The sequence below is a fragment of the Platalea leucorodia genome (genome assembly GCF_965183815.1).
Source record: "Platalea leucorodia genome assembly, chromosome: 2".
NCBI lineage: Eukaryota > Metazoa > Chordata > Aves > Pelecaniformes > Threskiornithidae > Platalea > Platalea leucorodia.
This window is the reverse complement of record NC_138824.1, coordinates 825,054-837,350: the sequence shown is the minus strand read 5'-3', so window position 1 is coordinate 837,350 and position 12,297 is coordinate 825,054. Positions and strand designations below refer to the sequence as shown.

The following is a 12,297-nucleotide window of genomic DNA, read 5'->3' as shown; positions in this document are numbered from 1 at the left end:
TTCTGTCAATAATCATTTAGAGACAGGCATAACCTGTTTGCATTTCTTGCAAGTATAAACACCCGCATGATGAATCAACATACCGATCTCCATTCTCTGGATACTCTGATGGAGAAGCCAGGTCTTCGTTTTCACGATTGACAGGCGAGAACAGACTGCTACTGTTGAGATTCTTCAAAACCAACTTTTTGATGCTCTTCCTAAAAAAAAAAAAAACCACCACCAAAGAGAAATTTGGATATGTCCACTGCATAAATATATATTTCATGCTTAATTCCTGTGTTCCAGGGACCAGGAACTAGCTATGTAAGACCTGATCCCACACTCAGGACATATGAAGTCTTCTGTAAAATCTCCTTTTGGACTTTCATTCAAGGCCTTGGTTTATGAGTAAGTGTAAAAAGCACAAGTCACCGAAAGCTTCAAAACCCAAGTCCAGTAAACCACAGCATTATCTGTTTTACAGAACAGAGCTTTTCTTCCAGCAGAAGCACAGAACCCGGCACAGAAAGTCCGGCCCACAGGTGCAGGTTCTTCGCTGCAGGGTCACTCTAGAAGCAAATCAACGGCCAGGCTAGGGTTCATTGCCTGCGACCTGAAGATCACCGAACATCCATGCCAATGACACTCAACAAAGTCTAAGTACCCCTGTGTTCTGATCTTTTGTTCATCTGGTGTTTTTCAATAGAACACTGAGTAACTCCATACTCTGCTCTCTCCCTGGGAAGCGAACAGATGGTTCAGGCTAAATTAAAGACAAACCAAGTTCACCAAAGTTACAAAATGTTTTTAAGAACCCTGTGCTTAGAGGGACCTTCAATGACTGATGCATCTTTCTCCAAAGTTTTTTATTGTTTGTTTTTAACTAAACTCCAAAGCTTTCCAAGCCCCTTTTCAATCTGATTGCCACTGCTCTTGAAGACTGAACCCAAAAGCTTCAGTAGGGTAGATCCACAGCATCAGTATTCATTTCTCACAGAAACATCTGCGTATCTGCAGCAGATCCAGTGCCGGGCTATGAAAATGTCAGAAAACCAGCTTCATACTGCCTGCATTAGCAAACCTAATGACACTTGTATTTCAGAAGCAGGAAGTATTACACCATACAAGCTTTCCTTGTAACATGCCTAAGTGACTTTATAGGAGCTTCGCTCCGATCACAGGATGACCTCATTTTACAGCTTATTTGGCCTTAACAGTTTAAGCCGACCATTTTTTCTCTCCTCTACAGAAAACAGTTCTACTCAAGTTTTACAGAAAATGTTATTGCTATTCATATTTCAACAGGTCACAAAACAGTCATGGAATTCAGGGCACTATCCAGGAGTTTACTGAATCTGATCAGAAGATTCTTGCACCACCTCCTCCCTCCAACATACACAAAAGAAAAACTAACTTTGGCATGAATGCGCCATTGGATAGGGATGGCTCGTCATCATCAAGACCATCGAAGAGATGAGACTTAGCAGAGCCGGCCGACTGCAAAGCTTTGGGTCGCACCCTGGTCGCTGGACGCGGAGTCAGTTTGTAGTGGGTGGGTGTCGTTAAGGCCTTCTGAGCTGCTGGGTTAGTTGGTTTCAGCCTCTGCAACAAAAAGATGTAGAACTGGAATTTTCATACCACTTCTCTCTTCTGAAAAGTATTTGTTTTGTTGCCTTTTAAAACAAACCAACAGGGCAAGAGACTGCCATAAGCAAAGCTCAAGGTAAACACTAAGAATATTCCAAGCACCATTAGCCATCTTTATTCTCAATTAGCAGCAGTCAGCATAACAAGACCTCCAAAGCTAAGGCTCTGATGCAGTCAAAAGCAGCAAACAAAGCCACAGTATGAGCAGTTTGCGTCCTGGAGAGCACAAAAAGCCACCGCACCAGTAGGAGCATACAGGTGGCAACTTATTTTGCTGCTCACTGCGTACTTCAGTGAAGACAGCGAGCACAAAACACAAGTAAAAGTCATTTCAAATCTTACCCAGAAAGTGAGTTTCATGTTTACACACACTTACCTCCTCTTTCTTCTTGGGGTCTGACATGGGGTTTCTGAAGAGCGGAGAGTCTCCAAAGGGTGAGTAAGTCAAGCTATTGAGATGCTGCTGAAGGACGGCTTGCTGGGCAGCTGATGCATTTGGGTCTGTCAGTGCTATAAAAAGAACACCGTTTTTTAGCATTTAACAGTTTTACTAATAGAACCAACACAGGTAGAAAAGATATCCTTCCAATCAGAGGGTCTCCTCATAGGAATTCAAATTGCTAAACAAACTTTAGCAGTTCTTTCCCCTGCTCTTCAGTCACCATTTCTGCTGCAGTCTGAAGGAAGAAATCAGATTCTATGCCTTCATTAGAATTTGCAACCACATTCCAAAAGTTTTTAGCTGCGAAAAGATGAAGGCACGGAGACCTACACATCAGCAGATTGAGCCTGGCCTGCCAAAACCTTTAACTAAAACGTTTGACTTCTAAAACATCTTTTAAGGAAGAAAAAAAAAAAAAAAAAAAAAAAATCTGTGATGCCAAGCTTTGATATTGTTGCTACAGCAATCAAGCTTACAGGTCTAGAGTCCTCTCTGCAACAATGGCATCTTAATTTGTCTCTCCATCTTCTAGCATCTAATTTTAATTCCCATTAAAATACTATAATGTTCACACTAACAAGCATTTTGAGAAACCTGAAGCAGTTTAATTCTAATTCCAAGAAAACCAGACTGAATCTGTGCATTCCCAAGAAGAACAAAACCACTCTGGGAAACAAGAGCTTCTGTCAGACAGAGTCTGCAGGGAAGTCAAGAGGAGACTTTGAGACAAGTGGTTCCTCCCAGACCAAAAGCTGCTTTAACTGAGCAGATGTTCACCAGCGAGACCTGTCCCTACGCCGCCCCACTGCAGCTGCTGCCTACAAAAGAGAATACTTGGCTCATCTGTAGGGTTACATCAGGGGAGGTCCGAGTATAAAAAAATACAGAACTATGATGAAAGCAAGACAGAAATATATCAAATCTGACTGCAACACACTGATGAGAGAGTATTTCATCACGATGAGAACGTAGCTCCCCTCAACCACATTTGGCCTGTCATAACTAGTACCTGCAGTGACTTTGAGGGGTGTGCACAGAGCAGTGCGGCTGGAGGCACCTCTGAGGGTCACCTTTTTCCTAGCCCCCTGCTCAAGCAGGGCAACCTGTGCCAGGGCTCGGGCACCCTCACAGTGAAAAGCGCTCCCGATGTTCAGAGGGACCCTCCTGTGTTCCCGTGTGTGCCCGTGGCCTGCGGGCCTGGCACTGGGCACCGCTGGGAAGAGCCTGGCCCCCGCCCTCCTGGCAGCCTCCCCGCAGGCGTTGCTGTCCAGGGCTGAGACCCCCGGGGCCGTCTCGTCTGCAGGCTGAACAGCCCCAGCCCTCTCAGGTGAGGGTCCCCTCCCTCGACCTGCTGGCCACGCTCCTCCCCACGCAGCCCCTTGGCCACCTCTGCTCGTGGCCAGCTTGGTGCCCACCAGGACCTTCTGCTTTCCAGGCGGGTGGCCCCAGCCCGTGCTGGTGCCTGGGCTTGTTCCTCCCCGGGGCAGGACTTGGCACTTGTTGGGCTTCTTCAGGTTCCTGCTGGCCCACTTCTCCAGCCCACCCAGGTCCCTCTGGAGGGCAGCACGATCCTCAGGCCAGTCAGCCCCCCCTCTTCCTTCCGTCACCCATACACTTATAGCAGCCCTCCTTGTTGCCTTTGACATCCCTGGCCAGATTCAGTTCCACTTGGGCTTTGGCTTTCCTAAATCCCTCCCTGCCCGCTCGGACAGTGTCTCTGTGCTCTTCCCAGGCTACCTGTCCCTGCTTCCACCTCCTGTACGCTTCCTTTTTGCGTTTGAGCTTTGCCAGGAGCTCCTCATTCACCCACACAGGCCTTCTGTCATTTTGCCTGACTTCCTGCTCGTTGGGATGGATGTCTCCTGAGCTTGCAGGAGGCAACCTCTGAAGGTCAACCATCTTTCTTGGGCCCGTCTTCACACACAGCGTCGTGTGCCATGTGTGTGTCGTTGTCCCCCCGCCCCAAGTTTAAAATCATTTTCCTAAAACCACAGCCTCAGGGGGCGAGAGCCTCAGACACATACGCTGTTCACATAAAGTGCTCAGATCTGCCAAACAAGGTGAACGCTGCTGGAAGTGGGAGACATTTCAACTTACAAAATGCCAGCACGAGTGCCTGAAGCTAAAGACCATTCCTTTCACCAGTGACACAGCATACCTGCTAATTAAGTACCTCCAGCTCTCCTACCTGAAATTACTGAAGAAGCTAACGCTACGATTCCCTTATGTTTTTTTTGTAAGCACCTACCGTTGCTGCCCCAAAGTCAGTGATTGGAAGTGTTAGTAATCTTGAAGACAAAGCTCTAAAATAGCTGCAATTATCAGTAATGTTAAGTAACTCTGAATTACTTTAAAAAAAATATATGTAAATATATGTAAATCACCACAAAAAGATGTCATTAACACAGTCTCCATTGCTACCAGAAACAGAAGTGGCCTCAAACAGACGCTCAAACATTTTTCCCCCCTAAAAGCATTTGGGTGGGATGTGCTCCTATGCTCAGGCACTTCTGAAACAAGGGAGAAAGCAGCAGTTAAACTGGGGTTAATGTGCACTTACCTACAGCAGGCTGAGGGGCTCCGAAGCCCAGAGTAGCTGTTGATGTATTGAATCCTGGTGCTCCAAACGCTCCTGTTCCCAGTGTGCCACCAAGTTTAGGCTGGGTGTTTCCAAATAAAGAAGTCTGTCCTGCTCCAAGAGCTGTGGCAGGAGAGATGACTGTCATTTACTACAAGACTGTGACAAACTTACAAGCCAATTTACCCCACAGCAAAGAATCAATTATTTATTAAATTGCAAGAAACATTCAACGCGTCCATGAATGCTACAGACACTCAAGACTCACGTGATCAGACCAGAGACTTCAAACACAGAGGAGGCCACCAGTTTTCTGAGCCATTAGCCGCCGCTGTAAGCAACGCTGCCTACAATTTCTAAAAGGTTACTTAGCACCGCGTTAGCAAGCTATGCTTGGTTCCGATTTGAGACTGCGATTCGTGGCTTCAAGCTAGAACATCTACAGCCTTTACTACATTAGAGTTAGCACGCAGTACCAAGGCTATATAATCACTGAAGTTTGAGGACTAGGCGTAGGCTGACATGAAACAAGCTGGTAAACTGTTTACCTGTTCCAAACCCTGTTCCAAGCCCAGTTCCCAGAGTCCCAGTTGCAGGCTTATTCCCAAACAAACTGTTTCCAGCAGTGTTGGCGCCAAAACCTTCAAGAACAGAACCAGTAACTCGTTAATCTAACACTATTAGAAGTGAAATTAAAAACATATGTTTAATTTAATAAGCATCACCGGCTCAAAGGCAGCACTGCCACAGTTAAGGTCAAATTTCACGGACTATTTCCAACAGTGCAAGTTAAACTGACAAGCAGCAAGAAGGGACTTCAGTGGTAAAAAAGGTATTTGAGTTATGAACACAATACCGAAAACATCAGTACAGGAAAATACTGTTTTGCCGTCTTAAGCTTTTCAATTTGTTACAAACTTCAAGGTTTTACTGAAAGCCAGGACAGACACAATGATAACATAACTGGCAACAGAATAAAATGTATTAAGTTTCTTCAACTGCCTGGAAGGACCAAATCCCATTTTATACTGTTTATACCACACACGTACTTCTCCGATTCTTACTGACAAAGCAGGTAACAACTCAGATTCGTACAAGCACACAGTTCAAAGACACATCTCTAACTGTAACTAAGTACAATTCAAATCTAACATTAGACAGATTAGCTCTTAAACTGAAGATTGTGAAGCCATCCCATAGTTGGTTAGTATGCAAAGACAGAATTAAACCAGAAAACTGCAGTCACGGATCGACATCAGAAACACCTTAGAACCAAACTCCATTTTTCCTATCAACTGTACCACCGCAAGTAATGCTGGCAAATTAAAAACACATACTACAATCAGCACTGTTTGCTACCAGACAGTGTCAGCGCACTAACTAACGTGGCTACGAAGAACTTGGAGAACAGTGCAACAAGGGCCTTGGAAGCAACTTTCACCAGTCGTCTGATAACGGTTTGCCCGAGGCTGGCCACCACAGGGAAACCGTGCTTGCTAAGGCGCTGCTCTGGCAGCCTAAAACCTTGACAGCTCCCTCCCTTTGTCTTAGTCTGGCAGGCTGCTATGGCCGGCTAATTGCATTTTAGACTTTATTGCCAATATTAAAACAAAATTTAAAAAAAGGACAGATGTTAGGCTCTAAACCCACTTCTGCTCAATTTCAGGAACGCGATTTTGTGGCTCTCGGAGTCAAGGAAAAAAAACCCCAAACGGATTTCAACAGAAGTCCCCTGAAGGAAGACTGTCATTGACTCGAACTATCACCACACGTTTCTCCTGCTTGACTGCGCGCTCATTCAGCACCAGCTCTCTAACGTTAGTGCCAGCGGCCAGCATTGACACGAGACCCAGTTCTCCAGGACTTTGATCCTTCACACCATGAAAGACAACAGCTACCAGCTAAACTGGAACTGCTTCATTTTACCCTCCCTCCAGTGCAAGATCTCCTTATCCCTGCCATCAAGTTCCAGATATCCCTGGTTTTACCCCATTTCCTTCAGCACTCCTTTGCAACCACAGTGCATTTACAGCCCCTTCACAAACCTCTGTGTTGCAGGAATTCTTTGACTTCACGAGTTTTCAATTACAGGTTACACCTTTTCTTAAGCACTCACTGAAAGAGTGGTACTTTTACTTAACTATCCACCTTCTCGAGTCAGGGAGTACCACCAAGAGGAAAGGTACAGAACAGCAGCCAAGCTGTTTCCCTGCAGCGACATGCACCAGAAGCATGGCTTACCTGAGAATTTTAACATTCATAACCATTTAGCATGCGATATTCAGCAGCCAGGTGTGTGGTATATGCAGTATACTTTTAAGTGATTGAAATCCCACTTTTTTTTTTTTATATGTACCAAAATTGCAACTGTTTGTATTGGTTCCTAAAGTCAGGGTTGGTTTGTTACCAAAGAGCCCGCTGCCAGTGGTTGTACCAAACGAGGGAGCGCTGGTCGTGGTGGTTCCAAATCCAGCAGGCTTGTTACCAAACAGGGTCTGAAAGGAAGAAAGCATGAATTTGGAAACCCGACAGACTGACATTAAAAGAACTGCATTAGTCTCTCACTGCAGGCAAGAAAGCAGAACTAACGCCAGGCACAGCTTAGACCACACAACCCAGACTCCCAATAGTGGCGCATTATTTGCGAGCCACAGGCGCTAGTACGTGGCAAGCACCTTCTGGAAACGAGTATTTTCCCGTCATTAAAACCAAAATGACCAAGTACCGAGAACGAAGTTCATTTTCGGTTAAGTCATCATCACAATTTAAACCCCTGTATTTTCAACACTACGCTGAGGCATCCCTAGCAATGTGCAGACAGTGAGATGTTCCGCCTCTCTTGCTGTCTTCTATCACTCAAGACATTGCTTGTTAAAAAAATTATTTCTGCAACACTACTTCTATTATATTGTATCCTTCAGTTTACACAAAACTACGCTATTTTTGCGTCTTAGGCATCTTAACTCTTAAGACAATGCTACATTCATGGAGGTCAACACCCAGGTAACAGGACTCTCAGCCATCTGTTTTTATTTTCCTTTTATTTTATTCCTTTTATTTTTTTTATTATTAAGGTACCAACATACCGAACCGCCAACACCAAATCCTGTGTTATTTTGTCCAAAAAGACCAGTTCCGGTTCCAAATCCAGTACCAGCATTTGTATTGGCAGCTGTTCCAAAAAGGCCTCCGGGCTGTGAGGGCTGGGTTACCCCAAAGAGACCCTGAAACAGGAGCCAGGGTAAGACAACGCTGCAACGCTTTCCAAGGCTAGCACTGCTGAGAACAGCATCGACACACAACGGCCATTAATAAAATGATGCTACAACATTGCCCTCTTTCTGGGGGAAGACGATGGGTGAAAAGTCTTTCAGAAGCTCAGTCATTCTCCAAGAAATTAGTTACAAAAAGGAAATTAAAAAGAAAAATTAAATAATTTATGCTCCAAGCTTAAAAGGATTTTGGAATTTCCTCACCACTTTGAGTGAGGGAGATGGAAAAGAAACACTTCACCATGTTTTCTGGGAGAAGTCACAACGTATTCAGAAAGAATATAGTATATCTGGAGCCAAAGCCCCAGCTATGCAACAAGTTACAGCTACGTAGCATCTTTCTATCAAAAGAGCCCATGAATGCTGCTCATCAGTCAGCAGAAAGTACAGAATTGTTAATGAATTCCCACAGAATGTCAACAATGGAATTATATTATCTGTGTGAACGTGATCGGAAATACTTGAATTGACAGAGCAGGCTCCTTAAAGGAGGGAATGGGAAAAGTTATTGTTAAAAGCTGTATTGCTGTTCAATTATCATGAATGAAAAGTTGTGGTTGGCAGGAAGCCGCTAGCTCAGACAGCGTGTTCAAAGCTTTGCACCCTAGGTTTATAAAGCTGTACTACAACTTGAGGAAGATCTGGAGCACGGTATCGCAGCCTCCTCTGTCTAGCTGGAGTAGCTATACCACACTTACACCTTTAAGGGTTCAAACAATTTTCTCACCATTGTGTTCGTGTTCGGCTGCCCCAGAGTGCTGGTATTGCCAAGAGAAAAGCCAGTGTTCTGCGTTGTTGTGGCTTGACCAAAGGGTTTGTTAAACAGACTTGTAGTTTGAGATTGCTGACCAAAAAGACCCCCTGTTGTTCCTGTTCCAAAGCCAGTCATACCTACAACACAAACACATCGGTTAAAAACCCCTCAAGTATTTATCCGAACCCACTACGTTCCCACACTCAGCACATTCAAACAGGGAAAAAAAAGAGGCTTTGGTTCAGTGGAACAGCGAAACAGCCGGCGTCATCAACACAGCACGGCATCTGCGTCCAGATGGAAGTAGTTCGTATCAGATATTTCACCAGGTTCTCCCTGTCCTAAAGCCAGTGTGAGCGTAGCACCCAAGAACTACCAGCAAGTTTACCTCACAGATAGATCTGACCAGCTTTGACAGGGTCAGTTTGTTCTCCACTGTACAAAGAAAGCCGTACCATGAGTGCCTGAAAAGAGCTCGCTGGGCAAGAGGCGGGCAGGCAGCCGGCGCCCCACGCACCGGGGTTCTGTTCTCCAACCCACACAACCACTGCTACAGAAACTTCTACCTGAACGTCAAGCACCTTCTCCCTTTTTCTCCCCAAAGGAAAAGGGCTGTTCACATGCGATGTGGCAAAGTCGGACAGACAAGAGCTTTTGCTCCTTCTCACAACTGCCGCCGCGATCTCTGCGGAACGAGGCGCTTTCTTCGGAGCTGACTGCACGAGAAATACGTGAAGCCCCGCGGGGCTGTCAGGTGGGGCAGTCCCTGTACTGTGATGAACCACACCTTCACGGGATGCAGAGGAACGTGGCCACCTGTACGCTGATCTTTCTCCAGGACAGCAGCTCGGCTCAACCCACACGGGCCTCAAGCAGGCCCAGGGATTAAGCCCAGCAGCATCCGTCATTAAGGGCAGACACAATTCTAACCCAAGACAGTAGAGCCTTTCCTACAGCAGATAATCCGTTTCTACAGACCACAGGATTTTGATCTTCTGTTTACAGTCTGATTCCACAAGCACAAATATCTACCTATGTTTAGGTTTGCGGCACAAATGAATAAAAATAGAATTTGTGTTTGAACTTTTCAGCACCATTTGTTTTATGCTAAATTCAGAAACGTCCACTAACTGGCTAGCCCAACTGACCTGCAACTGCCAAACATGCAAGCACTTATGTTACTTAGTTACTTCATACCTAGCTTTTACTTCTTGACCAAGAATGCCAAAATGAACAGCGTGACACTGGGATGGCACAACCTCTAACAGGTCCACATCCTAACCCCGCTCTACAGTGGAGAAAAGCTCCTGGCACAGTCTAGTTAGGCTACTATACATTAACTTGTCCATTTCCAGGGAGTTTAACACTTGCTCCTTAGCAGAAGTAGAATCTTGACTTCACCGTTAACCAACTCACGCCATCACCCTACCGATCATTAGCAACATCCCAGTGGTTTTACCCGCCCATGGGAACTAGCTGACTTGCTTGTAAAGCCAGATGCTCTCATGAATTGTTTGAATTGGAGAGATTTTTATGGCAAAGAACCTGATTACTGAAAGTTGATAGCACAACTAGGAAAATTCTGAGCTTGCACCAGTATTTCCTCGTCTTTTTGCGTTGCAGAATTTTAAATAGCTTAACAGAGTATTTGTGTGTCTGGCCACAGTAATGCCAGTGACAGGTAGTACTTACTGGTTCCAAAAGCAGTTTTATTCTGTCCGTACGAAAAGCCTGTGTTAGTAGTAGAAGAGCCAAAAAGTCCCGTAGCTGTACTTGATGTAGCAGTAGAAGACCCAAACAAGCCTGCAGCTGCTCCTGCTCCTACAGGATTTGAGGGCCCTTTCCTGTTTGCCTGGTAGTCTTCTAAACGGAGTTCCTAGCAAAGAAAAACCAGTTCTCTTTACACGTTCTTTTTACACGGGTTAGGGTTAGAACAGTGCCATTAGCATGCTTACACAGCCTTCAAGCCCGCTCCAGGATGAGGGTATCAAGAAAAGCTGTTAACACCCACATTTTTAAAAACACCACCACCATAAACAAGACCTAAACTTAGATTCACGTTTGGGCTTCAGTTTTACTTCCCAGAGCTTTTTCACATCTTTTGAGTATAAGACCTGTTTTGAAGTATCAAATAAGTCAACTTGAACGGAAAGGCTTCAATTCAAATCCTTGGGAACGCTTGTTTATATTAAACAACTCTGAGTTTTGCCCGAGATTCTGCCATTATCTCAACAGTGCAGGATTGCTCCCAACAGGATCTCTCGCCCTTCTGGTATATGACGAGATGGAATTTCAGCTCTTCAAAAATGGCAGCGTCAAGCATTTAAAAACAAACGCAATTAATATGGCGATGCACGAAGAGTTTTACTTGATACCTCTCTTCTGTGAGCAATGCAGATATTGAAGGTTGTACTGATATTAATGAGCACAGACTATACTTATTAGACTCAAGAAAAGGTCTACTAAGCCAGCACTAAGGAACAGCCAACCAAGACAAGCGTGCTTCAACACTCATCGACTGACCTCGAGAGATTTGCTTTCATACTCTTTCATAGCAGTAATACATTGGTGCTTGGTGTTGATGTTAGTACTAACTCCAGATTTTACCATAGTATCTGTACCGGTTGGTGGCTGCAAGAGAAGAGGTCAAGATATCACGTTTAAAATCTGGACACATTTCCATGAATACAGTTCACACTCTCTCGGCAGATGCTGTTAAAACCTAACTTTAGCACAGGACCTGAAGCAGCGTATTGCTGTTATCTGTACAGCTGGGGCCTCACCCCGTGATGAGGCATGCTCGGCAGCAATCAATAGTGGAATTTACCCCAGTAGCACTCAAAACAACACAGCGCAATTCATTTTCCAGTTTCACTTTAGAAGCGGTTTACCAAAATTTGTGATACAAATCCCCTATTCGTGGATTTCGTTATCCCCCATTATTTTTTAATTGCACTATGAAAGTGTACATCAACGCCACTCAGACTGCCCAGGTCGCTCACTGTTCTGTCTACATCCAGAAATAACAGTGCCTCGGCCTGTTCAATCAGCTCGGTCGAGGAAGGAAGAGGGCCGAGATTTGCACGGACAAGTTTTTGGGAAAAGAATGCCTCTTTCCAGCAGACATCAGTTACCCCATTTCCAGGATGGCTTCCTTTCCGAGCCACCCTCCATTTTCAACTGCCACAGAACTTTCAAGACGTTATTCAACCCTTTCTTAAAGGGAACTCATCCAGAAAACACAGGGGATCAGACTTCGCATTTCAGATTACGTTCCCAAAGCCACGCTGACTTATAAGAGAACTGGATTTATTGTGCCCCATTCCCAGATGTCTCTAACCCCCACCGCTGCGAGCATTTAGCGCTGATCACCCTGAACTCTGTGCCACTTCCCGCCTTCCCAAGAAGGCTCAATTTTAAGCGCTGGTTTACCTCTGCAGCTTTAACACAGCTGTAAACCCAGCAAGTCTAGACAGGGCCTTACTCCACGGTGTGTGAGGAGTTTGTCAAATTCAGAATAAAAAGTAGTCTAGCTCTTTGGAGTTAATTATACATCCTATTTCCACTGCAACAATTCCACTAAAGGGGATGCTTTCAAATCACTGCATACTTGCATACGAAC

The 12,297-nt window shown here is 45.0% G+C and overlaps 1 protein-coding gene across 4 annotated transcripts in view; it reads right to left on the bottom strand.

Annotated features, from left to right (window-relative positions):
* The window catches only part of NUP98 (nucleoporin 98 and 96 precursor), a 39,784-nt gene that overhangs the window by 21,436 nt on the left and 6,051 nt on the right, over positions 1-12,297 (bottom strand). For 3 of the 4 annotated variants that reach the window (XM_082303728.1, XM_082303731.1, XM_082303729.1), the window contains 10 exons: positions 11,199-11,306; positions 10,368-10,551; positions 8,649-8,812; positions 7,736-7,873; positions 7,006-7,144; positions 5,198-5,290; positions 4,632-4,772; positions 2,006-2,139; positions 1,397-1,584; positions 84-200 (listed from right to left, as the gene is read on the bottom strand). In XM_082303728.1, coding sequence (XP_082159854.1) covers positions 84-200; positions 1,397-1,584; positions 2,006-2,139; positions 4,632-4,772; positions 5,198-5,290; positions 7,006-7,144; positions 7,736-7,873; positions 8,649-8,812; positions 10,368-10,551; positions 11,199-11,306 — 1,406 coding nt within the window. The remainder of the gene's footprint in view (positions 1-83; positions 201-1,396; positions 1,585-2,005; positions 2,140-4,631; positions 4,773-5,197; positions 5,291-7,005; positions 7,145-7,735; positions 7,874-8,648; positions 8,813-10,367; positions 10,552-11,198; positions 11,307-12,297) is intronic. The other variant, XM_082303730.1, reaches the window with a different exon arrangement.